General features: G+C 46.6%; 1 protein-coding gene across 1 annotated transcript in view; it reads right to left on the reverse strand.

Annotated features, from left to right (window-relative positions):
* Window positions 1–6,098, reverse strand: part of PPIL6 (peptidylprolyl isomerase like 6) — an 80,821-nt gene extending 74,723 nt beyond the window's left edge. Inside the window, exons 1-2 of the mRNA XM_030195667.1 lie at window positions 6,030–6,098; window positions 2,293–2,388 (exon numbers count right to left, since the gene is read on the reverse strand). Coding sequence (XP_030051527.1) covers window positions 2,293–2,388; window positions 6,030–6,095 — 162 coding nt within the window. The 5' untranslated portion in view covers window positions 6,096–6,098. The remainder of the gene's footprint in view (window positions 1–2,292; window positions 2,389–6,029) is intronic.
* Window positions 6,099–26,511: the final 20,413 nt, after the last annotated feature.

Consider the following 26,511-nt stretch of genomic DNA (forward strand, 5'->3'; position numbering starts at 1 on the left):
CTCTTGATCAGCATACTTTTTGTTCCATCTGGGCGCAGGGCTCTCTCCAAGAACAAAGGAGGCCAGACACAGAGGCTCCATGACTAGTAACTTCAAAAAGGACAACCTGTGAAATTGCTCACCTCTCCTGGCTTCAAAGAAAGCAAACGGAGTTATGGCTAGGAAGAAAGATAAGTTTTATGATCCCTTTGTTCTGGAGGTATAAAAACAGAGCACATGGTGCTCGGGGGCAGCCCCCCCCTCTCTCTGTCCCGGGCACTTCTCTGTGTCCTGGGCACTACATCTCTCTCTCTTTCTTTCTCCCTGCAGCACAGGACTCTGCTGGGCTGCCTTTGTTTCTTCTTTTTCTTTCTCTGCACACCTCCATCTTTAGCCACCAGAGCACCTGGCTCTGCTTCCCCCATTCTCAGACAGCCCTATTCCAAGGCTTCTCTCTTCCTCTGAACCAACACCCTATCCTTTCTTTCTCTTACTCTAAACACACACCCAGAGACAGCCTTGTACCCTTTTACCTGTACCAAGTGCTGTAAGCCTATATATATCTGCAAATATAATATACTTTATATATATCCAAACCCGTGTGGACTGTGTATTCTTTGAGGAACCCACTGCCTATGCGACTGGACCTGGGACCAACCCTAGACAATGATTGCTGACAGTGTGCTGTATTGCAACTGAGCCACTGGCCTGACACAGTTGCCCTTCTTTTAAGAAAGGTACTTCTCTCTTAAAAGCAGCTTTGATACACGAGAACTTTAAGCAGCCTGTAAAACATACGGGAAGGTTGTTTGGGGAAGAGGTAGAATTAAAATAGAGGGTTTATTCACACTAGATTTCAAAACTGTACAAGCAAACAGTCTTCAGATATTTTTGAACATCTATACTCTTGTTTTGCCTGTGTCCCAGTAACGGTCAGCAGCACTCATAAGCACGGGCTGGGTACCGGGAATGAAACCTATTAAGTCATTGAAAAACAGTAGCCATGCAATCAATCTAGCTGTCTGCCATTGGAATACCATGCCTGGAAACACTATTTCAGAGGCCTAGATCATTGCTTAGTAATCCTATATAATAAAGGCACCTCCAACATTCTGAAGCTGACTGCATGGCTGAGGCATTCCTGCTGTCTGTATCCATCTCCTGAATTGACATCACGTACTTCCGGGTTCGTCACAAGCAGAAGTGACCAACCACACGAAGTTTCTCGGCTTCAGAATGTTGGAGGTGCATTCTATTAAATAGGATTGGTCAGTCCTTTCTATATAATAAAAGGCACCTCCAACATCTGAAGCTGACTGCATGGCTGAGGCATTCCTGCTCTCTGTATCCATCTCCTGAATTGACATCATGTACTTCCGTGTTTGTCACAACCAGAAGTGACCAACCACACGAGGTTCTGGGCTTCAGAATGTTGGAGGTGCACTTCTATTAAATAGGATTGCGTTCAGTTCCTTTCCTATATAATAAAAGGCACCTCCAACATTCTGAAGCTGACTGCATGGCTGAGGCATTCCGCTCTCTGTATCCATCTCCTGAATTGACATCACGTACTTCCGGGTTCGTCACAAGCAGAAGTGACCAACCACACGAAGTTTCTCGGCTTCAGAATGTTGGAGGTGCATTCTATTAAATAGGATTGGTCAGTTCCTTGAAGCACAGTCAGAGCTCACCGTCTGAGCACAGTAATGCTCAGACACCAGAGAGAGAGAGAGGGGGGGGGGGGGCTGACACCATAGAGAGGGAGGGGGGGGGCCTGACACCAGAGAGGGGGGGGGGAAGGTATCTCTGTCACACACACACTCTCTCTCTCTCACAGTCAATGTCTTTCTCTCTCTCACTCTCACACACTCTCTCTCAAACACTCTATCACATTCACTCTCTATGTGTCACACAGTCACTCACACGCTTTCTTGGTCTCATACACTCAGTCTCACAGAGAGTCTGTGTCTCACACACACTCTCTCTCTCACACACACTGTATCTGTGTGAAACACACACTCTCTCTCTCACACTGTGTCTCACATACGCACTTGCACACACTCATTCTCACACACACACTCTCTCTCACAGACACACTCGCACCCAGACTCACTCTCTCTCTCTCACACTCACACATTCACTCTCTCTCTCACACACAGTCACTCTCACATACACTCTCTCAAACATACACATTCCGAGGAAAAACACTTGCTAGCGCCCGTTTCATTTGTGTCAGAAACGGGCCTTTTTTACTAGTTGAAAATAAAAAATAAAATGAAAAAGCTAGACAAATAAGAATATCTAATAAAGTACCTTTTTTTTCTCTTCTAAAAACAGGTTCCAGGCAAATTCATGTAAAGGTTGTATTAAAGCATCTATGAAGTTGTTGTCAAAAGACTGCTGCAGAGCCTAAAAGAAGGAATGTAAACAAACATTTCCCATTAATACAAATCAATATAAGAGGAGAAACATACAGTCAACAACAAGAATCTATACAATTGTATTAATGATTAAAAAAAGTATCCTCTTATCTCTCCCATCGTACCTTCAGAGTACACTCTCATGGCTCATCCTCCTCCCCTATCCCGCTCTCTGTTGGAGTTCCCCAGGGTTCTGTCCTTGGGCCCCTTCTTTTTTCAATCTACACCTCTTCCTTAGGCTCCCTAATCTCTTCTCATGGTTTCCACTATCATCTTTATGCTGACGACACCCAGCTTTATCTCTCCACACCAGAAATCACTGCGGAAACCCAGGCCAAAGTACTGGCCTGCTTATCCGACATTGCTGCCTGGATGTCCAACGTCACCTGAAACTAACATGGCCAAGACGGAACTTATTGTGTTCCCACCCAAACCCACTCTCTCTCCCTTCACTCTCTATCTCAATTGATAGCACCCTCATCGTCCCTGTCTCACCTGCCCGCAACCTTGGTGTCATCTTCGACTCCTCCCTCTCCTTCTCTGTGCATATCCAGCAGATAGCCAAGACCTGTCGCTTCTTCCTCTATAACATTAGCAAATTCGCCCCCTCCTCTCCGAGCACACGACTCGAACTCTCATCCACTCTCTCATTACCTCTCGCCTTGACTACTGCAACCTACTCCTCACCGGCCTCCCACTTAGCCATCTATCCCCCCTTCAGTCCATCCAGAACTCGGCCACATGTCTTATCTTCCGCCTCAACCGATATATCACCCCTCTCCTCAAGTCACTTCACTGGCTTCCGATCAGATACCGCATACAGTTCAAGCTTCTCCTACTCACCTACAAATGCACTCGATCTGCAGCCCCTCCTTATCTCTCTACTCTCATCTCCCCTTATGTCCCCACCCGTAACCTCTGCTCTCTTGACAAATCCCTCCTTTCAGTACCCTTCTCCACCACCACCAACTCTAGGCTTCGCCCTTTCTGCCTCGCTTCACCCCATGCTTGGAACAAACTCCCTGAGCCCATACGCCGGGCCCCCTCCCTACCCATCTTCAAATCATTGCTCAAAGCCCACCTCTTCAATGTCGCCTTCGGCACCTAATCACTACACCTCTTCTCAGGAAATCTAAACTACCCCAACTTGACATTTCGTCCTTTAGATTGTAAGCTCTTCTGAGCAGGGGCTGTCCTTATTTGTTAATTTGTACAGCGCTGCGTAACCCTAGTAGCGCTCTAGAAATGTTAAGTAGTAGTAGTAGTAGTCAGAATTCTGGAAACTTTGCACCATGGCTATATTATGAGGTCAAGTTTTAGCAGTGAATATAGAAGCAGGTATCTAGTGTGGCTGATTCAATCTTGCTTAGAACATAAGAGTAGCCACACTGGGTCAGAGCAATGATCCATCTAGCCCAGTATCCTGTTTTCCAAACAGTGGCCAAGCCAGGTCACAAGTACCTGGCAGAAACCCAAATCGTGGCAACACTCCATACTACAAATCCCAGGGCAAGAAGTTGCTTCCCATGTCTGTCTCAATAGCAGACTACGGACTTTTCCTCTAGGAATTTGTCCAAATCTTTTTTTAAACCCAGATACGCTAACCGCTGTTACCACATCCTCTGGCAAAGAGTTCCAGAGCTTAACTATTCGTTGAGTGAAAAAATATTTCCTCCTATTTGTTTTAAAAGTATTTCCATGTAACTTCCTTGAGTGTCCTCTAGTCTTTGTACTTTTGGAACAAGTAAAAAATCAATTTACTTCTACTCATTCTACACCACTCAGGATTTTGTAGACCTCAATCATATATCCCTTCATCCGTCTCTTTTTTTAAGCTGAAGAGCTCTAACCTCTTTAGCCTTTCCTCATACGAGAGGAGTTCCATCCCCTTTATCATTTTGGTCACTCTTCTTTGACTCTTTTCTAATTCCTCTATATCTTTTTTGAGATCCGACGACCAGAACTGAACGCAGTACTCAAAGTGCGGATGCACCATGGAGCGATACAAAGGCATTATAGTCATAGGCGGTCGGTGGCCCAACTGTTTGGGGAGGCTAAATGGGGCGGGGTTAGGGGTGGGGCCAGGGTGGAGCTTACATCCATAATTGTCTAACACAGAAAAAAAATAAGTAAAAATAAAATAGTCACAATTAATACCATTTATTAAATTTAGATATTAGATATGTATCATACAACAAAGAATAAAGTGGTTGCTCAAAGCATATACTAACCACAATTGCTCAACTGCAAAACACTATGCACATTTACGTCGACCTTAACAACAACCATTTCTAAAGCGCTACTAGGGTTACGCAGCGCTGTACAATTCAAACATAGAAGGACAGTCCCTGCTCAAAGAGCTTACAATCTAAAACCTTAGAGATGGTCGTTCCCGATTTTTGGCGATAATGGAAACAGAGGACACCCATCTCAGAAATGACTAAATCCAAGCCCTTTGGTCATGGGAGGAGCCAGAATTCGTAGTGCACTGGTCCCCCTAACATGCCAGGACACCAACTGGGCACCCTAGGGGGGCACTGCATATCTTTTAAATAGCAGATTTTCAGTGGCAGCGAGCAGCAACTAATACACACTGCTCATATGGGCCCCACAGCCTTCCCTCTGATGCAACTTCCTGTTTCCGCATAAGCAGGAATACATCAGAGGATAGGCTGTAGTGCCGGTGCAAGCAGTATGCATCAGTCACTGCGCACTGCAGGCGAAGATCTGCTATTTACAAGGTATGCAGGAGGGACAGTTGTTTGGAGTTTTCAGCTGGTGGGGCTTAGGGATCCCTGCCAGCCACATCATAGGTGTACTGCTATTGGGTGGGACAGGGCCCACCCGAGCCCACCCTTGGCTACGCCACTGTGGCACGTATGTGCCGAAACACGGTACCATGTCCAGTCGCCATCAAATAAAAGTTAACTACACATCGAGTGTCCTTGCTCCGTTTTGAAGAGCCTGAATCCGGTTCCTGCTCCTTGTTTGCCCCTGGGAATGTCCCAGGCCCTGGCTCTCGCTTAGACTACTGCAACTTGCTTCTCACAGGTCTTCCGCTCAGCCATCTCTCTCCTCTTCAATGTGTTCAAAACTCTGCCGCACGACTAATATTTCGCCAAAGTCGTTATGCCCATATCAGCCGTCTCCTGAAATCGCTTCACTGGCTCCCTATCCGTTTCCGTATACAATTCAAGCTCCTCTTGTTGACCTATAAGTGCATTCACTCTGCAGCCCCTCACTACCTTTCCACCCTCATCTCTCCCTACACTCCTTCCCTAGAACTCCGTTCACTAGGCAGATCTCTCTTAGTTGCTTTCGACTCCTGACTTGTAACTTTTATCTTATCCTTATGTGTCCTTCTGTCTGTCCTTCCCTTATCCTTTTTGGTCCTGTCTGTTTGTCCTGATTTAGATTGTAAGCTCTTTTGAGCAGGGACTGTCTTCTTCATGTTCAATTGTAAAGCGCTGCGTACGACTGATGGCGCTATAGAAGTGATTTATTGTAGTAGTGGGGTCTCCATTCCCCCCCCCCCCCCCCCCCCCACGACTAGCGCTCCGCTGCTTGGACTCAGGCCTCAGACGAGGCCGACTGTCTAGTGTGCAGCGGATTTCCCGCTCTTTTTCCCACCTCTGCGGCGCTCTTGGCCACGTGGAAGGGGACCTCCGTCATGTGACCGACCACCCGCAGCTCCATCGTCTACTCACACACACAGACAGTCAGACACAGCTACACTTCGCGCGACCAGTAAACAAAGAGCTCCCTCTCCACGGCAACTCCAATCACAAGAGTCGGGAGATGACGTCAAGTCCGGCAGGCGAATTAAAACCTGTTCTAGGCAGCTGCGGGGCGGGGATCGGAGGTTGCCTTGGAGAGCGCCGCGCGCCTCTCCCCTCCCCTCACACCTTAGAGGCAAGTGTGTTCGGAACGCGGTCTTGCCCAAGGAGGTAAGATAACAACTGCATACGGGATGAAATGAAAAAGTTGAAGCCACTTAGGTTAGTTTCTATTTCCCCTTCCCCGCGCAGCCGTCGTTTTGTGTACACTCAAAACAAAGCGAGCAAACCTGTGTGAGCTGCTGCATCCACGTTGTGGTTCCTTATTGTTGGTAGCATTTTAATGTAATGTTATTTATATTTTCATACGTGATAGCTTGTGCAGCATATATACACGGAGGAAGTACATAGGTAGAGTGTGTCAGGGGCGTAGCCAAACAACAGATTTTGGGTGGGCCTAGGTAAGAAGTGGGTGGGCACCAAATGTTCTTTCCCCACCACCACCACCACCACCACCACCACCACCAAAAAAATATCTCAGCTGGCAGGAAAATGCTTCTTTCCACCTTGGCAGTCTGCAGCAGGCATGCATTGAAAACTGAGCATGTGCAGGTGCCGGTATGGTGGAGAGTAGAATGTTGTTACTATTAGGGGAAAGTCTTCAGCTGACAGAGCTTGGGATCTCCACCAGCTACTGTTAAACATCTGCTACTGTTGGGTGGGCCTGAGCCCTAAGTGGGTGGGCCCTGGCCCACCCAGGCCCACCTGTGGCTATGTCACTGGAGTGTGTGTCATTTGGAGGGGCTGGTTAGGGACACCCTAGCATGTGTTATATTCATGCAGAAATTTTTTTTCTTTTCCTGGTAAAGGGCCACTAAACAGACATCAAATTATGAGAATCAGATGCTCCACATTCAGAGTTTCTGTCTATCCATTTATTTATGACATTTATATCTCACATTAATCATGAATCATTTAAAATCTACCCCCCCCCCCTCCCGTGCCTAGGTCGAAAGAGATGGTGGTTTCTGTGAACTTGCTCCTTTTGTTTTGTGGAATGCAGTGGTATATTATAAAAATGCACGTAATATTTTCTATTATTTTAAAAAAGAGATATTGAATAATCAGGGCAGAGCTACCTTCATGCAGAAGTCCAGAGACAGTCTAAATGTGCCAACATTTTCCAGTTCTGTGATATATATTTATTCCTTCTTCAAGTCAGTTTTCCACAGCATTTTCTCAGTTATTACCCAAATGTGAACACAATTATAATGTTAATAACTTTGAGATATTACTGAACTCTATTATTCTGTCTCACTGTATTTCCTGTTTTGGCACAGTATAAGGGAAAGGGAAATGGCACTTGATATACTGCCTTTATGTGATTTTGCAACTACATTCAAAGTGGTTTACATAGTATATACAGGTACTTATTTGTACCTGGGGCAATGAAGGGTTAAGTGACTTACCCAGAGTCACAAGGAGCTGCAGTGGAAATTGAACTCAGTTCCCCAGGATCAAAGTCCGCTGCCCTCCACCACAAGGGCAAAATATAAGAAAACCAATTGACTGAATTAGGAGCTTAAAGCCCATTTAGTTATATTTAAACAAATAAGAGATCTGCATGAAAGAAAAAAATTATTTAATATTGTGAATTATAAAAAAAAACACTTGTCCCTGAAACATGCTGAAAAACAGAATTTATACAAAAGAAATGAGGTGAAAATGTGATTCCATGTGCCCCAATGAAAGGAGAGTTTAATTTTACTTCCAATCTTTATAACACCAGGCTTCCCAAGGCAAATTACAACAATTGTTAAGGTAAACCCATCAGTAAACAAGATACCCTCACTGAAATTTGGCCATGTATTACTGTATTGTATAGAACAGTGTAGAAAAATGAGCATAAAATACAGCCTTTATTAGTGCTGTTTCCCCCAGCTATAATCATTTCTGATTTTTAAGCTGTTTTAGTGAAATTGTTTTGATGTCATGAAATGTATATCTACATATGGGACACTTGCAAATAAATTAAAAAGCTTTCAAATAAGTAAAAAAAATCTTTTGTTCTCCACCTTTTAAGGCACTGCCTGATGTGAGAAATATGTATATACTAGTAAAAAATGCCCGTTTCTGTGAAAAATGAAACAGGCGCTAGCAAGGTTTTGCTGTGCAGCAACCCTCCTCTCCCTTGGCCCCCCTTGCAGCGACCCATGGCCAGCAACCCTGCTCTCCCCCTACCCCCTCCAGCCACCCTGCTCTCCCCCTGCCCCCCCTGCGGCCACCCATGTCGGGCAACCGTCCTCTCCTCCTGCCCCCTTGCAGCCACCCAAGTCCTGCAACCCTCCTCTCCCCCTGCCCCGTTGCAGCCACCTATGTGCAGCGGTGACCCTCATCTCCCCCTGCCCCCCTGCAGCCACCCATGCCAGCGACCCTGCTCTCGTCCTGCCCCCCCCCCCCAGCAGACACCCATGTCTAGCAACCCTGCTGTCTCACCTGCCCCTCCATCCACTGTGGTTGTTTTTTAGGAAATGTTCGTGGCAGGCAGTAAAGATCCATGTTCCTGCCTGGCCGCGGCTGTCACTGGCGCTCCGTGATGCCGGTTGCCTGTTGAAAATGGCCGCCGAGGGGCAGGTAGAGATCGAGATTCGTCGAGTGTCATTGCTCTGCCCTCAACGTCATCACGTTGTGACGCGAGGGCGGGGCAGACACTCATGGGGAAACCGGATATCTAGACCGCTTCAAACTTCCGGCTGAGGCTTCATTAGAACGTTGGAGGTGCCTTTTATATAGAGAGATTGCTTTTTCATTTAACATAATTACAAAAAAAAAACTTATGCCCTGGTAGAAAGGAACTCTTTAGGGATGGACTACATTTCTGTAGGCCCTGCCTAATAGAAACCACCATATTATAGCTTTTTAAAATCATTAACAAAAGAAACTCTGTTAAAGTAATGTGTGCAAAGTGATAAAAGTGCTGAGGCAGAGAGAGAAGAAAGGAGGGGTAAGAAGCCCAAAGAACTGAAAGAACAATGTATCTAAGCATGAGACCATGATGCTGTAAGACTATGGAAGGTGGAACATGCCATGTGCTGAACTATGCAAAATTCTTACATAAAGGTTTAAAGATACAAAAATGCAGATCAAGCAGAACTAACATTGGGTGATGGAAAATGTTTAGAGGACTGTCATATGATAATTAACAATGATGTATTAGGGGTTGGTAAATGAGATCAATATCCAATGAGAAATTTAGGGGCAGATACTGAATGTAACCAGAAAGAAAGGGTATATAACCTTTAAACATTAAAGAGGGGAGTGCCTCTTGCTTCCAGAGGCACCCATCTTTGCAAAGGAGTATTTTGAAATACTAAATTAATTAAGGTCTGTTTCATCAAATCTGGTTTTATAAGTTATTTTTTTTTGTATACGTTCTCAGGTTATCTGGGGGCTGTTTATAACACTATCCAACAGGGACAGCTTTTGACTTTTTACAGATGGACCATGCATAGACAGTCCATTATTTCTAATAATCTTTTGCTATTGTTTTGGGTGTACTTGTGGCTCCGCTTACTGGCTTCAACCCATATAATGGGCTAGATAGCCTTATACCATCTCCTGTTCTCTATCTAACCTTCTTGGTTATGCGGAGCAGGTGGGGGAAGAGAGGTTGGTGGTTGGGAGGCAAGGATAGTGGAGGGCAGACTTATACGGTCTGTGCCAGAGCCAGTGATGGGAGGCGGGACTGGTGGTTGGGAGGCGGGAAATACTGCTGGGCAGACTTGTACGGTCTGTGCCCTGAAAAAGGCAGGTACAAATCAAGGTAAGGTATACACATATGAGTTTATCTTGTTGGGCAGACTGGATGGACCGTGCAGGTCTTTTTCTGCCATCATCTACTATGTTACTATGTCTTGGAGCTGCTGCATCTATGTTGTCGTTCTTTATTGTTGGTAGCATTTTTATTTAATCTCACTTTATTTTCAAACATGCCAGCTTGTGAAGCATACGGATGTACACAGAGGAAGTATAATAACGTAATAACTTTTCAGAGGTATAGTAATTTGTTATAAATAGTAATCAGTGTGTCATTTGGAGGGGCTGGTTATAGGGACACCCTAGCACGTGTTATATTAATCATGCAGAGATCTTCTGCAGAAGTCTCGCGAGGCCACCGCTTGAACTCTCGGCAGCCATTTTGAATCAGCACTGGGCCGGGAGGCAACAAGACCATCTGCAGCCACGCCAGGCAGAAAAGAGGGGGCTCATTCCTGCCCTGAAAAGGTCATTAGACCACCAGGGCACTACAGTAAGGGAGGGGAGGACACCCTTAGGCTCGCCAACAGGTTGCTCGGCCATGTCCTGAAAAAGAGGACATGTCCAGGTAAAAACAGACGTATGGTAACCCTAACTAAAACAGACATCGTTATGAGAAGCAAGTGCTCAACATTCAGAGTTTCTATTTATTTATTTACAATATTTATATCCCACATTAAACATGAATTAGGTTGAAACATGGGAGCATTTAAAATCTTTTATTGGTCCTGTGCCTACATCAAAAGAAAAAGATGGCATGTGGGAACTTTCGCCTTTTCTTTTGTGGATTGCAGTGGTATATTATAAAAATGAACTTGCCTTTTTTTATTACTACTGTTTCACAGAGAGATATTAAATAGTGAGGGAAGGGCTTCCTTCGTGCAGAAGTTCTGTCCAGCGTCAGTCTAAATGTGCCAGCTGGATGGTGATAGCAGAAGGAAAGCAAGTTTGGACCAGTGAAGACCAAAATAACCTATTCCTTAGCTGGGCTCTAGTATTACCATATTGAAAATGCAGGGGCGGACTGAGAGTGGTCTGGGCCCTCCGCCCAGCCACTGCCCGACACACCCTACCGCCGCACTGCTGCCCTCGCAACCAACGCCCCTGCTGCCCCATCCTACCTGAAGGGCCCTGGTGGTCTAGTGGTCTGTGTTTGGGTGGGGGGAGCATGTTCTCTCCTGCCTGCTGCTCTGCCACTATTCCCCCGCAGCGCCGTGTTTTCAAAATGGCGGCTGAGACTTCACGCGGTAGTCTTGACAGTCTCATGAGACTTCCACAGGGAGTCTTGGCAGCCATTTTTAAAGTATAATGGTGCGGGCAGGGGGAATAGCAACAGCACAACAGACAGGAAAAAACATGTTCCCTCCTCCCCCCTGCAAAGGCCACTAGTTCACCAGTGGCGCACCTTTTAATGTAGGACCGGGGAGGATTGTAGTGTGCAGCGGGCATCCGGACAGCGACTCTGGGCCCTTGGGTACTGCCCGGTTGCCCGAATGGTCAGTCCACCCCTGTGAAAATGCGACCATACAGTGCCTCTGTGATTATGTTCCACTACTAAGTTAAATGATTAATTGGCTTTCTTGAAAGGATTATATAAACTTTGGATGCATGACTAGGATCAAAAACATACACTTAATTATTCAGTATCACAATTCCTCATGTACAGCCACAAAACAACCTTTTAGGGTGCATAGTGTTCACAATGAGCTCTTTTTATTATCAACCAGATAGAAGAGGTAAGAGTTTTCAGTTTTGGCACAATATAAGTCATCACAAGATGTTCTGTCCGCCGACTGCCTTGCACTAGTTTATAACGTGACCCTAAAATGTGTTTAATGCCTTTACTGTTATTCTCACTTCTAAGGAATTTTACTGCTGCAGTCCTCACTGCAAAGATGCATGGGCATTGCATTGTGCGTAATGTAGTTTCACAGGTAGTGCAACCACACCTGCCTGTCTGTATAAGATCTGTTACTATTGGTCTGTGTTGCTGCCTAGACCTCTTCTCTTTCTCAGCCAAGCTTGGCTCCTTTGTCTACCTCTTATCATTTCCTGGTCATTCTTACTATCTCTGTCCTGAGAGGTCAGCCAGGTATGACCTTTCCCTCCAATTGAGGGCTGTGCTCTGGGACCACCCTTGCAACCTGATGGCAGGTTCTGTGCCCATTGGTCTCTTTACCCCCTCCTCCCTGGGCCTATGTGAGCCCCTTCTTGGCCTCTCTCTCTCTCTCTCCAGGAGACATTCTCCATCTTGCTTCAGACAGCACTTGTCCTGCTAAACTCCTTGGAACGAACTTGTTTTTTTTACCTTGAATATATCCTTCTACTGAGATATTGCACTTTCCAATCACCCAGCTCTGAGCTACTTCTGCCTGTTCAACTATTTTCCCACCTCTGCAATAAAGCTGCCTTTCTTCAGATTTCTACCTCCAACCACTGATACAGCTCTCAGAATTACGGAGTCTCTGTGCCCTGGGGCAACACTTCTGAACATCTGGCTGTGAGTAAATTATCTGTATGTATTCAATACAGGAAACTTCAGAAAATAAAGAGACTTCAGGCGTGTGCTGGTGTGCCTAGGATATACTTCAAGATATTGAGACTTTACAGTTAATAAGTCTTGAGAGGCTTGGCACAAGAACAAAATAAAAGAAAACCAATGGGCTGCATGAGGGGCTTATAGCCCATTTAGTTATATTTCAACAAATAAGAGATGTGCATGAAATCAAGGGCCCCGTTTACTAAGGTGTGCTAGCATTTTTAGCATGCACTGAACTCGAGACTCATATATTCCTATGGGCGTCTCTAGTGTTAGCGTGTGTTAAAAGCACTAGCGTGCCTTTAGTGTGGCTTAGTAAACAGAGCCCAAATATTTATTTTGATTATTTTGATTTCTAAAACCTTGACCAGGACAAACTTGAAGGTTACCGGCCAATATCCAACATCCCATTTCTAGGGAAACTCATAGAACAAACAGTCTGTGTTAAACTTAATGATTGGCTAGAAGAGAAAAACTGGCTAGATCCATGTCAATCTGGATTCAGACCCGGTTATGGAACAGAAACGGTCCTCGTATCCCTACTAGATGATCTTCACAGAAACCGAGACAAGGGATTTACTACTACTATTACTACTACAAATCATTTCTATAGCGCTACCAGTCATACACAGCGCTTTACAATTGAACATGAAGAAAAGACAGTCCCTGCTCAAAAAGAGCTTACAATCTAAATCAGGACAGACAGACAGGACAAATTAGGGATAGGGTAGGACAGACAGAGGACACATATTTGCCTCGATAGTTAGTACTGCATTTGACACTGTGGATCATGATATCATGCTAGCACGACGGGCAGAAACAGGTATCAATGGAATAGTACTTGCCTGGTTCAGATCCTATCTATCAGACAGGCAACAATCCATAATGTTTGGCAACAACTCATCACCACCATGGACACTGACCTGCGGGGACCACAAGGATCAATACTGTCACCTATTCCGTTCAATATCTACCTCAAGCCACTAGATGTCCATATCTTCTGTCTATGAAGAGGACTGTATATTACACCAATGTAAATACATTTGCTATTTCTAGATTGACCCACAGTGTCTCTTCCTTACCCTGTAGATCCTGCAGTCATGTGGGGTTAATATTATCTTTAACATTTAAGGCCACTTCCTCTCCCTTTCTTCCTACACTGTCTTTCCTGAACAGATTATAGCCCGGTATAACTACATCCTAGTCTTGGTTCTCTGGGAACCATGTCTCTGTGATTGCCACTAAATATACTTAAGCATGGATTAATGAGATAAACCAACATGGATTTAGTCAAGGGAAATCTTGCCTCACCGATTTACTATATTTCTTTGAAGGGATGAATAAACGTGGATAAAGGTGAGCCAATCAATATTGTGTATCTGGATTTTCAAAACGCATGTGATAAAGTACTTCATGAAAGATTTCTGAGGAAATTAGAAAGTCATGGGATAGGAGGTAATGTCCTATTCTGGATTAAGAACTGGTTCAAAGACAGAAAACAGAAAGTAGGGTTAAATAGTAAGTATACTCAACGGAAAAGGGTAGCTAGTGGGGTTCCCAAGGAATCTTTGATGAGACTGCTGCTTTTTAACATATTTAGAAATGATCTAGTGGTAATTAAATTTGTTGGTAACATAAAGTTATTCAAAGTTGTTAAATTGCAAGAGGACCTTATGAGACTGGGCATCCAAATGATGTTTAACGTAAGCAACCTGAAAACGATCTACGAATTAACCAACTTCCGCAAACTATTGAAGACCCATCTCTTTGACAAGATATACCATAAAGATCAACACATGTGAAAGTCCCCACTTATATCTAGAACTGTCTTATAATGTTTTCTGTTATATTACTATCATGTATTTCTTTACCATGTAACCCATAACCCTTCTGTAATACCAGATGTCTATTTTCTTCTTATTTCCACTATTCATGATGTATTGTAAGCCACATTGAGCCTGCAAAGAGGTGGGGAAATGTGGGATATAAATGCAACAAATAAATAAAGTGCAATGTGATGCATGTGGAGAAAGAGGAACCCAAGCTATAGCTACGTGATGCATGGGTGCACATTAGGAGTCACCACCTGTTGCAGTTCAAGTAGCTTAGGGCCTGCTTGTCCCTATGAGTGTGAAGCTTGAGAACAAAATGGGAAACTCAGTTGATAATGAAATGGTATATCCACTTTCATCAGCAATGTAGGATGCAGTCTAAAATCCACCTTATTATGAAAAAATTGCAGGTGAGTATAAGATGAGAGCCTAAAAACTATTTACTTACTGGGCTGTAATCAGATTAGGTATTTTAGATCTGCTAAATCCATGGGTTTGCGTGTGTTTCCCAAACTGGGCTAAGTCCACATTGAAATAGGTTTCTTTATTGGAGGTTGTGTATGCTACAAGTCCTCCATGAAGTTGGACACTAATGGGTGAATTGAACCTGTTTTCCTAGAAGTGCTCAGGAAAGTTATCCCTGCCAATGCAATAAAAGCCTCTTCTGCTTGGAATTATAGGACTTCCTGGGAGCTATTAACAAAGTATTGCCTTTGAATGCTAGTCAAAAATGAATTTATTTATTGCATTTGTATCCCACATTTTCCCACCTCTTTGAAGGCTCAATGTGAAGGAAAGGATAGTGAATTTCCTGGAAGCCAATAAGTTGCAAGATCCGCGACAACATGGTTTCACCAAAGGGAAATCGTGCCAAACGAATCTCATTGAATTCTTTGACTGGGTGACAGGAGAATTAAATCAAGGACGTGCTATGGACATCATCTACTTAGATTTCAGCAAGGCTTTCGACACGGTTCCCCACAGGAGGCTCTTAAATAAACTAGACGGCCTGAAGATAGGACCCGAAGTGGTGAACTGGATTAGGAACTGGTTGACGGACAGACGCCAGAGGGTGGTGGTGAATGGAGTTCGCTTGGAGGAGGGAAAGGTGAGTAGTGGAGTGCCTCAGGGATCGGTGCTGGGGCCAATTCTGTTCAATATATTTGTGAGTGACATTGCCGAAGGGTTACAAGGTAAAGTTTGCCTTTTTGCGGATGACACCAAGATTTCCAACAGAGTGGACACCCCGGAGGGTGTGGAAAACATGAAAAAAGATCTGAAGAAGCTAGAAGAATGGTCTAACGTTTGGCAATTAAAATTCAATACGAAGAAATGCAAAGTGATGCACTTAGGGAGTAGAAATCCAAGGGAGACGTATGTGTTAGGCGGGGAGAGTCTGATAGGCACGGACAGGGAGAGGGATCTTGGGGTGATAGTATCTGAGGACCTGAAGGCGACGAAACAGTGTGACAAGGCGGTGGCAGTAGCTAGAAGATTGCTAGGCTGTATAGAGAGAGGAGTGACCAGCAGAAGAAAGGAGGTTTTAATGTCCCTGTATAAGATGTTGGTGAGGCCCCACCTGGAGTATTGTGTTCAGTTTTGGAGGCCATATCTTGTGAAGGATGTTAAAAAAATGGAAGCGGTGCAAAGAAAAGCTACGAGGATGGTATGCGATTTACGTTCCAAGACGTATGAAGAGAGGCTTGCTGACCTGAACATGTACACCCTAGAGGAAAGGAGGTACAGGGGTGATATGATACAGACGTTCAAATATTTGAAAGGTATTAATCTGCAAATGAATCTTTTCTGGAGATGGGAAGGCGGTAGAACGAGAGGACATGAAATGAGATTGAAGGGGGGCAGACTCAGGAAAGATATCAGGAAGTATTTTTTCACGGAGAGGGTGGTGGACGCTTGGAATGCCCTCCCGCGGGAGGTGGTGGAGATGGTAACGGAGTTCAAACATGCGTGGGATATGCATAGAGGAATCCTGTGCAGAAGGAATGGATCCTCAGAAGCTTAGCTGAAATTGGGTGGCGGAGCAGTTGGAGGGAAGAGGGGGTGGTGGTTGGGAGGCGAGGATAGGGGAGAGCAGACTTATACGGTCTGTACCAGAGCCGGTGATGGGAGGCGGGACTGGTGGTTGTGAGGCAGGAAATACTGCTGGGCAGACTTATATGGTCTGTGCCCTGAAAAGGACAGGTACAAATTCAAGGTAAGGTATACACATATGAGTTTGTCTTGGGCAGACTGGATGGACCATGCAGGTCTTTTTCTGCCGTCATCTACTATGTTACTATGTGGCTCCATTTAGTCCAATAAAAAAGGTATCATCAATTTTGTTAATGTCTATTTATTAACTGGAAATGTGAAAACATGCTACCAGAGTTTGTTCCTCATCCATGGTGTATGGGCTAGTAAATGGTGTAGGATCCTTTCTTGGTAGTCTGTGAGCTGAAGTACAGTTCTGATCGGCAGCTGATGGAAGCAAGGAAACTATAATGGACAAGGCAGAATATGATGTGGGTGCAGAACAGTTCTGTTCCCTACTGTATAGTGCACAGAAGTGAAATAGAACTTGAACTAGATAGAAACCAGTTGGTCCACCTAGTCTGCCAATTCATACCATCCACTCTCTCTTCCGCTCCCTTAGAGATCCTACGTACTTGTCCCAAACTTTCTGGAATTCAGATACAGAAATATTCAAAGACAGACTAACTTTTTTTTTTCTCATTTACATAGACATCATATGAACAATACCGGTGCCAGCAGGGATCCCACGCCTGTTGGTCAACATTTTACATATATCATTCAGTGTAAAAAATGTAACGAAGGATGCTAAATTGGAGAAACAGGCCAGATGCTTAAGACAAGATTCAATTTACATAGACATCATATGAACAATACCGGTACCAGCAGGGTTCCCACGCCTGTTGGTCAACATTTTACAGGACCAGGACACTGTACCAGTGATTTCACAGTGAGAATCCTGAAAGGTAACTTTAAAACCATACAAGAACGTAAGACCTTTGAAGTCAGAATGATTGAATATTTTAACACCCAACAGAAAGGACTTAACAAGGATCTGGGGTTCCTAGCCCATTATAAACCATAAAGCTGTATTTCTCTGTTGATCACCCCACCCCTCACCTATCCACACCCATCCTGTTAGAATATCAATGATATGCTTTGATGTCCCCATGCATACCTCCGACCCACCCCCATCCTCCCACCCTGTCAGACTGTCATAGTAATGCTTGAATGTTTTCACTTATATACACTGTCAGCTAGCACATTTGCTTATTTCCGATCTGACGAAGAAGGGCAACCTTCGAAAGCTAATCAAGAAATGTATTAAGTTATGTCCAATAAAAAAGGTATCATCTTATTTTCTTTTCCATGTTTTATTTTGTTTGATTTCTATAGATTCTACATGGAATGTTGCTATTCCACTAGCAACATTCCATGTAGAAGTCGGCCCTTGTAGATCAGCAATGTGGCCGCGCAGGCTTCTGCTTCTGTGAGTCTGACGTCCTGCACGTACGTGCAGGACGTCAGACTCACAGAAACAGAAGCCTGCGCAGCCTTCTACATGGAATGTTGCTAGTGGAATAGCAACATTCCATGTAGAATCTCCAATAGTAGCAACATTCCATGTAGAATCTCCAATGGTATCTATTTTACTGTCATAGTAATGCTTGAATGTTTTCACTTATATACATAGTAACATAGTAGATGACGGCAGAAAAAGACCTGCACGGTCCATCTAGTCTGCCCACGATAAACTCATATGTGTATACCTTACCCTGATTTGTACCTGTCTATTTCAGGGCACAGCCGTATAAATCTGTGCAGCAGTATTTCCCATCTCCCAACCACCAGTCCCTCCTCCCATCACCGGCTCCGGCACAGACCCCGTATAAAAAGTCTGCCCTCCCCCATCCTAGCCTCTCAACCACCAACCCCTCTTCCCCCTGCCACCCAATTTCAGTTAAGCTTCTGTGGATCCATTCCTTCTGCACAGGATTCCTTTATGCCTGTCCCACGCATGCTTGAATTCCGTTACCGTTTTCATCTCCACCACCTTCCGCGGGAGGGCATTCCAAGCGTTCACCACCCTCTCCGTGAAGAAATACTTCCTGACATCTTTCCTGAGTCTGCCCCCCTTCAATCTCATTTCATGTCCTCTCGTTCTACCGCCTTCCCATCTCCGGAAAAGATTCGTTTGCGGATTAATACCTTTCAAATATTTGAACGTCTGTATCATATCACCCCTGTTCCTCCTTTCCTCCAGAGTATACATGTTCAGGTCAGCAAGCCTCTCTTCATACGTCTTGGAACGCAACTCCCATACCATCCTCGTAGCTTTTCTTTGCACCGCTTCCATTTTTTTAACATCCTTCGCAAGGTACGGCCTCCAAAACTGAACACAATATTCCAGGTGGGGCCTCACCAACGTCTTATACAGGGGCATTAAAACCTCCTTTTTTCTGCTGGTCACACCTCTCTCTATACAGCCTAGCAACCTTCTCGCTACGGCCACCGCCTTGTCGCACTGTTTCATCGCCTTCAGGTCCTCAGATACTATCACCCCAAGATCCCTCTCCCCGTCCGTGTCTATCAGGCTCTCCCCACCTAACACATACGCCTCCCTTGGATTTCTACTCCCTAAGTGCATCACTTTGCATTTCTTCGCATTGAATTTTAATTGCCAAACGTTAGACCATTTTTCCAGCTTCTTCAGATCTTTTTTCATGTTTTCCACTCCCTCCGGGGTGTCCACTCTGTTGCAAATCTTGGTGTCATCCGCAAAAAGGCAAACTTTACCTCGTAACTCTTCGGCAATGTCACTCACAAATATATTGAACAGAATGGGCCCCAGCACCGATCCCTGAGGCACTCCACTACTCACCTTTCCCTCCTCCGAGCGAACTCCATTTACCACCACCCTCTGGCGTCTGCCCGTCAACCAGTTCCTAATCCAGTTCACCACTTCGGGTCCTATCTTCAGCCCTTCTAGTTTATTCAAGAGCCTCCTGTGGGGAACCGTGTCAAAAGCCTTGCTGAAATCTAAGTAGATGACGTCCATAGCCCGTCCTTGATTTAATTCTCCCGTCACCCAGTCAAAGAATTCAATGAGATTCGTTTGGCACGACTTCCCTTTGGTGAAACCATGTTGTCTCGGATCTTGCAACTTATTGGCTTCCAGGAAATTCACTATCCTTTCCTTCAGCATGGCTTCCATTACTTTTCCAATAACCGAAGTGAGGCTTACTGGCCTGTAGTTTCCAGCTTCTTCCCTATCCCCACTTTTGTGAAGAGGGACCACCTCCGCCGTTCTCCAATCCCTCGGAACCTCTCCCGTCTCCAAGGATTTATTAAACAAATCTTTAAGAGGACCCGCCAGAACCTCTCTGAGTTCCCTCAGTATTCTGGGGTGGATCCCGTCCGGCCCCATGGCTTTGTCCACATTTAGCTTTCCAAGTTGTTCATATACACTCTCTTCCGTGAACGGTGCTGTATCCAGTTCATTTTCAGGTGTACTTTTGCCAGTCCCTCTCGGTCCTTCCCCAGGATTTTCTTCAGTAAAAACAGAACAAAAGTATCTATTTAGCAAATTGGCTTTTTCTTCATCATTTTCTACATAGCGTTTTGCTGTATCCTTTAGTCTTACAATCCCCTTTTTAGTCTTTCTCCTTTCACTAATATACCTGAAGAAGTTTTTGTCTCCCCTCCGTACATTTCTAGCCATTTGTTCTTCCGCTTGCGCCTTCGCCAGACGTACCTCTCTCTTGGCTTCTTTCACTGTCAGCTAGCACATTTGCTTATTTCCGATCTGAGGAAGAAGGGCAACCTTCGAAAGCTAATCAAGAAATGTATTAAGTTATGTCCAATAAAAAAAGGTATCATCTTATTTTCTTTTCCACGTTTTATTTTGTTTGATTTCTATTGATACCTTTTTTCTCATTGAAAGTGCTGAATATGTTGTGTAGATCAGTGAAAAAACCCTTTAAAGCATTTTGAACTGAAATTTTTTTTACACAGCAGAATGTTAAAAATCTACCAGTATGAAGACTTTTACAAGTCCTTGTATGGGAAAAGCATCCACTGTGTCAGTTTCTGTGATAGTGTCTTATCTTTCTGAAGCAGAAGAGCCGTTTATTGTTTTGTACTAATGTGAAGAGATCTATTGACAGAGATCCATAGCTCTAGAATATGTTCTTTAAGGTTTTAGGCATCAGCTGAGATATATTCTGATTATTCAGAAGTATGATGCCAACAGACATCCAACAAGAGTTTGCCCGATTCCAAAATTTCAGAATCTCCTTGACATTTCTTCCTTGCTTATATACAATAAAATACAGCTACCTAATTGTCCATCTGAATCGAGATTCTCTTTCCTGACAAAAGTTTAGTGGAGGCTCTGAAATTTTCTTTCAGTTCCTGGAGATTGATTTACTAAGACCTCCCATTTTTCAATAAAGCTCTTTTGTGTACTAAACATATTTCTGGTGATGTGGCTGATAGAACATCAGCCCTTGCATCGGTCTCTCTCTCATTATCCACTGTCTGAAAGATGGAAGATCCTGTCATTCTGTATAAGCCAAGGGTTCTCAACCCAGTCCCAAGGACAAAACTTGCCAGTCAGGCTTTCAGGATAACCACAATGAATATGCATGAGTTAAGACGTGGGATACAAATGTCATAAACATAATAATGCATGTTTATTGTGGATATCTCAAATACTTGATTGGCCAGGTGTGTCCAGAGGACTGGGTTGAGAACCCCTGGTATATAGAGAGGTGTATCATGTAGTCCCACTGGAATTGCCACATAAACACTGAAACTCAAAAATGTGTGTGTGTGTGGGGTGGGGGGGGTCATAGGGCATGGCATCATCAAGCAGTGTCTGTTATGATTCTGTTGGTATTTCTGCTAGTCAGACAGGGGAGTGCTTGGGACCACTCCTGATTGGTCCGTCAGGTGCTGGGCTGTCTGATCTACTTAAGCTCACCCCTTCCGTCAACCCCCGCTTTGGCGTTTTCTCCGATTCTGCTGAAGCCTTACCTGTGCTCTGTCTAAGCTATTTGCTCTTTTCTTGTGTGGAGTTGTTCTCCTATGCTGGCTTGCAGTTTTCCATTGCTCTGTCTCTACCTGCGTGTGTCTAAGGTGAAATTAGGCCTTACCTGCTAATTTTCTTTCCTCTAGACCCTCCAGACCGGTCAAGACGCTTGGGTTATGCTCGCCTACCAGCAGAGGGAGACTGAGAACACAAAACTTGAAACTATGTACTTATAACCTGTGCCTAGCCATCTATAGCCAGTATACACTTAGCAAAGCAGAGAATAAAAACACAACTCTGAAACTAAAAATCCCTGTACCTGGAAAACCCAAGGACAAGTACCAACAGTGTGCTGAACACAGACGAGACGTCACAGCGCCCCGCTCTGTAATGTCTTAGAGTCAAAGAATTCTCTCTGACCACACAAAACCTTAAAGGAATAGTCCTAGCAGAACACGGCTCAAAATACTGCTATCCATATACACGGCTCAAAATACTGAGGAATACTTCTGCGAAAAGAACGGGCGGGCTCTTGACCGGTCTGGAGGGTCTAGAGGAAAGAAAATTAGCAGGTAAGGCCTAATTTCACCTTCCTCATCAACCCTCCAGACCGGTCAAGACGCTTGGGACGTACCAAAGCAGTATCCCAACTAAGGGCGGGACCCTTGAAAAGCAGAAGACAACACAGCCGCTCCAAACCGGGCATCTTCTTTCGCCTGCACATCAAGTCTGTAATGCTTCACAAAGGAATGGATGGAGGACCACACCGCTGCCCTACAAATATCCTGCGGCGGAATAAAACTAGCTTCCGCCCAAGAAGCGGCTACTCCCCGAGTAGAATGTGCCTTAAGTAAAGAGGGTACTGCCCGACGCCTCAACAAATAAGCCGAAGCAATAGTCTCCTTCAACCATCTCGCCAGAGTAGCCTTGGAGGCAGCTTCACCTTTCTTGGGACCTCCAAACAAAACAAACAACCTGTCTGACGATCGAAAATCTTGGGTTCTGCTCAAATATGACCGCAAAACGCGTCGCACATCCAACTTAGCCAAACGACGCTGCAAGGGATCCCCGGCACGATCACCCAACACTGGCAACAAAATCACCTGATTGACATGAAAAGAAGACACCACCTTAGGCACAAAGGAAGGAACCGTGCGTAAAGTCACTTTCTCTTTGGCAAAGGACAGAAAAGGCTCTCTGCAAGATAAAGCCTGAAGCTCCGAAATCCTACGCGCTGAAGAAATAGCCACCAAAAAGACTGTCTTCAAAGTAAGGTCCTTACACGTAATGGAAGGCAAGGGTTCAAACGGTGGTCCCACCAGAGCCTCCAAGACCAAATTTAAATCCCAAGACGGAACCACCGGGCGGCGAGGCGGCCGAAGCAACTTCACTGCCTTCAAAAACCGCCCCACGTCCGGAGAAGCCGCCAAGGATACTCCCCGAACCTTACCTCTAAAACAAGACAAGGCTGACACCTGCACCTTCAGAGAGGAGAGCGAAAGGCCTCTATCCAAACCATCCTGAAGAAAATCCAACACTTCCACTGCCGAAACACGCAACTGGGCATAGCCCCGCTCCTGACACCAATTCTCGAAAATGCGCCACACCCGCACATATGCCAAGGAAGTAGCCCTCTTACGAGACCGCAACATCGTATCAATCACCCTGGCCGAGAAACCTTTGCGTCTTAAACGGTGCCTTTCAAGAGCCAAGCCGTAAGCAAGAATGGAGAGGGGTCGGCCATCTCGATCGGCCCCTGAACCAATCTCACCCGAGGCCCCAGGGGAATCGGATCCTGCACCAGCAACCGCATCAGATCTCCGTACCACGGACGCCGGGGCCAATTGGGCGCTATCAGAACTACTAATCCCGAGTGACGACCGATCCGCTGAACCACGCGGCCTACCAGCGGCCACGGCGGAAACACGTAGAGCAACTGCTGAGTCGGCCACGGAAGGACCAGCGCGTCGATGCCCTCGGCCCGAGCATCTCTTCGACGACTGAAGAACCGAGAGACTTGTGCATTGGCGGACGACGCCATTAGATCCAACACCGGTCGACCCCACTGTAACACTATCCGCTCGAACACGGAGGGATGGAGAGCCCACTCTCCGGGATCCAACGTGTGCCTGCTCAGATAATCCGCGCTCACGTTGTCCACCCCTGCCACGTGCCCCGCCGAGAGACTCTGCAGATGAGCTTCTGCCCACACCAGCAACTCTGCTGCCTCTACCGCTAAACCGGGACTTTTCGTTCCTCCCTGTCGATTCACATACGCCACGGCTGTGGCATTGTCGGAAAGCACCCTGACTGCCTTGCCGTCTATCAGACTCTGAAAGGACCGAAGAGCCAACCGAACTGCACGCGTCTCCAGACGATTGATGGACCAACACGCCTCCTCCACTGTCCAAAGTCCCTGGGCCACCTGTCCCAGACAATGCGCCCCCCAGCCCATCAAACTCGCATCCGTAGTCATCACCACCCAATGTGGAGTGGCCAGCGGCATGCCCTTCGCTAGGTTTGGAGAATGGAGCCACCAGCTGAGACTGCGACGAACCACCTCCGACAGAGAGAGACTCTCCTCCAGATCCTGCGACTGAGGGGACCAACGAGACAACAACGCACCCTGCAGCTGCCTCATATGCGCCCTGGCCCAGGGAACTACCTCTATTGATGCGGCCATCAGACCCAACACCTGAAGGTACTCCCGCGCCGACGGTGCCCTCTGGGCTCGGAAATGACGGATCTGAGCTTGCAGCTTGGACATGCGAGAGGGAGTCAAGAACACCCGGCCTCTCTTCGTGTCGAAACGGACTCCCAGATACTCGAGAGACTGCGACGGCACTAGGTGACTCTTGGCCAGATTGACAACCCAGCCCAGAGATTGCAAAAAGGACACCACCCGACCGGTGACCTCCTTGCTCTCCGACCTTGACTTGGCCCGAATCAACCAGTCGTCTAGATACGGGTGCACCAAAATGCCCTGCAACCGCAGAGCTGCTGCCACCACGACCATCATCTTGGAGAAGGTTCGAGGAGCAGTGGCCAGACCGAAGGGAAGCGCGCAAAACTGAAAATGTCTCCCTAGCACCACAAAGCGAAGAAAACGCTGATGCGCCTCCAGGATGGGGATGTGCAAGTACGCTTCTGTCAGATCTAGGGAAGTCAGAAATTCCCCTTCCTGAACCGCTACAATGACGGAGCGTAACGTTTCCATCCGAAAGGAAGGAACCTTTAGGGCTGCATTGACCTTCTTGAGATCCAAAATGGGACGAAAGGCGTCCTCTTTTTTGGGAACCACGAAGTATATGGAATAACATCCCTTTCCTTTCTCTGCTGGAGGAACAGGTACTACAGCCCCTAAATCTACCAGGCGCGACAGAGTATCTCGGACCGCTCGCGCCTTGCGCCGAGAATGACAGGGAGACACGAGGAAGAAGTCGGACAGAGGTCTGTCGAACTCTAGCGCGTACCCGTCTCGGACTATTTGCAGCACCCACTGGTCTGACGTGATCTGGGCCCATCTCTGGTAAAACAAGCGTAAGCGAGCCCCCACGCGGACCAGAGGCTGGGCCCCCAAACCATCATTGAGAAGGACGGGACGCACCGGCCGCTCCCGAAGAGAAACCTCGCCCTCCACGACGGCCACCGCGAAAGGACTGGGTTCTCTGAAAGAAACGACCCCTAGTCCCACCAGAATATCTACCAGGCTGATACCGCTTAGCTTCCTGAAACCGTCCACGACCCGCGGATCCCCTAGAAGCCTTAGGGCGAAGCTCCGGAAGCCGAGGAACCTTAGCGTCACTAAGACCTCTCACCAACTTATCCAACTCTTCACCAAACAGCAAAGAGCCTTTAAACGGCAGCGAACACAACTTGGCCTTGGACGCAGCATCCGCCATCCAGCCTCTTAACCACAGGGCCCGACGAGCTGCCACCGCTAGAGACATGTTCTTGGCCGAGGCCCGCAACAAATCATACAGCGCATCCGCCAAAAAGGAGGACCCCAACTCCAACTTTGCCAGATCTTGAGTCAAAGAGGCTCTGTCCCCTGGCGGACTATCTAAGAGCTGCTCCGCCCAACGGAAACAAGCCCGCGCCACCAGACCTCCACAGACCGACGCCTGCAACGCCAGAGCCGACAAATCAAAACTGCGCTTTAGGAAAGTCTCCAATTTTCTGTCCTGAGGGTCTCGCAACGCAGCCCCTCCATCTACCGGAATCGCCGTAGCCTTAGTCACTGCCGTCACCACGGCATCCACGGTCAGAGGCCTGAAAGACTCTCTATCTTCCTGCGGCAGGGGATAAAGCTTAGCCATGGCCCGAGCTACCTTACATGGCGCCTCCGGCGCCTGCCACTCCTGAGTAATCATTTCTCTCAGATCCGCATTCATAGGGAAAGTACAAGACACCCGTCTGATCCCCTTAACTAACGGATCCTGCTTCCCGGCCTCTAACGGGGCTGCCGCCGGATCAAATTTAAGGGTCGCAACCACCTGATCAATCAGCTCTGATAATTCATCTCGCTGAAAAATGCGCACCACCGAGGGATCCTCCCCAGGCAGCGCAAGCTCCTTATCATAGCCAGCCAGCGACCCCTCCTGCTCTCCTAGGAGGCTAAAGTCACCCTCCGACTCCGGAGGCGAAAAATCTTCTAACTCCTCAGACCACTCTACACGTGGTCTCTTCGCGCTAGCCCCCCCCGTCCCAAGACTAAGGGGCTCCGCTCGAGACGGCCCCGCCTGCCAAGCCTGAAATAAATTCCAAATGAAATCCGGGGGAAACCCGATCCTACCCAAGGCATCGCTCCCCGAAGGCGCTGAAAATTGACTGCCCTGCAGTCCCCCGACTCCGTCGGACCCGTGCAGCGCCGAATCCAAAATGGCGGCGGTTCCCGCCAAAAACGGAACCGCCGCAGGGCCGCTAGTCAAAGGCGCCGCAACCTCTGGGACGCAAGTCGCGGGAACCTCCGCCGCTAACACCGGCGGTACGGAGGATTGCGGCTTTGGCTCCCCGCAAAAACGACAAGTGCTGCCCACCGCGTCAACGCCCCGACGCGCACACGATCTACACCGAAGCGGTCTCC

Source organism: Microcaecilia unicolor, chromosome 3 (assembly GCF_901765095.1).
Source record: "Microcaecilia unicolor chromosome 3, aMicUni1.1, whole genome shotgun sequence".
Classification (NCBI taxonomy): domain Eukaryota; kingdom Metazoa; phylum Chordata; class Amphibia; order Gymnophiona; family Siphonopidae; genus Microcaecilia; species Microcaecilia unicolor.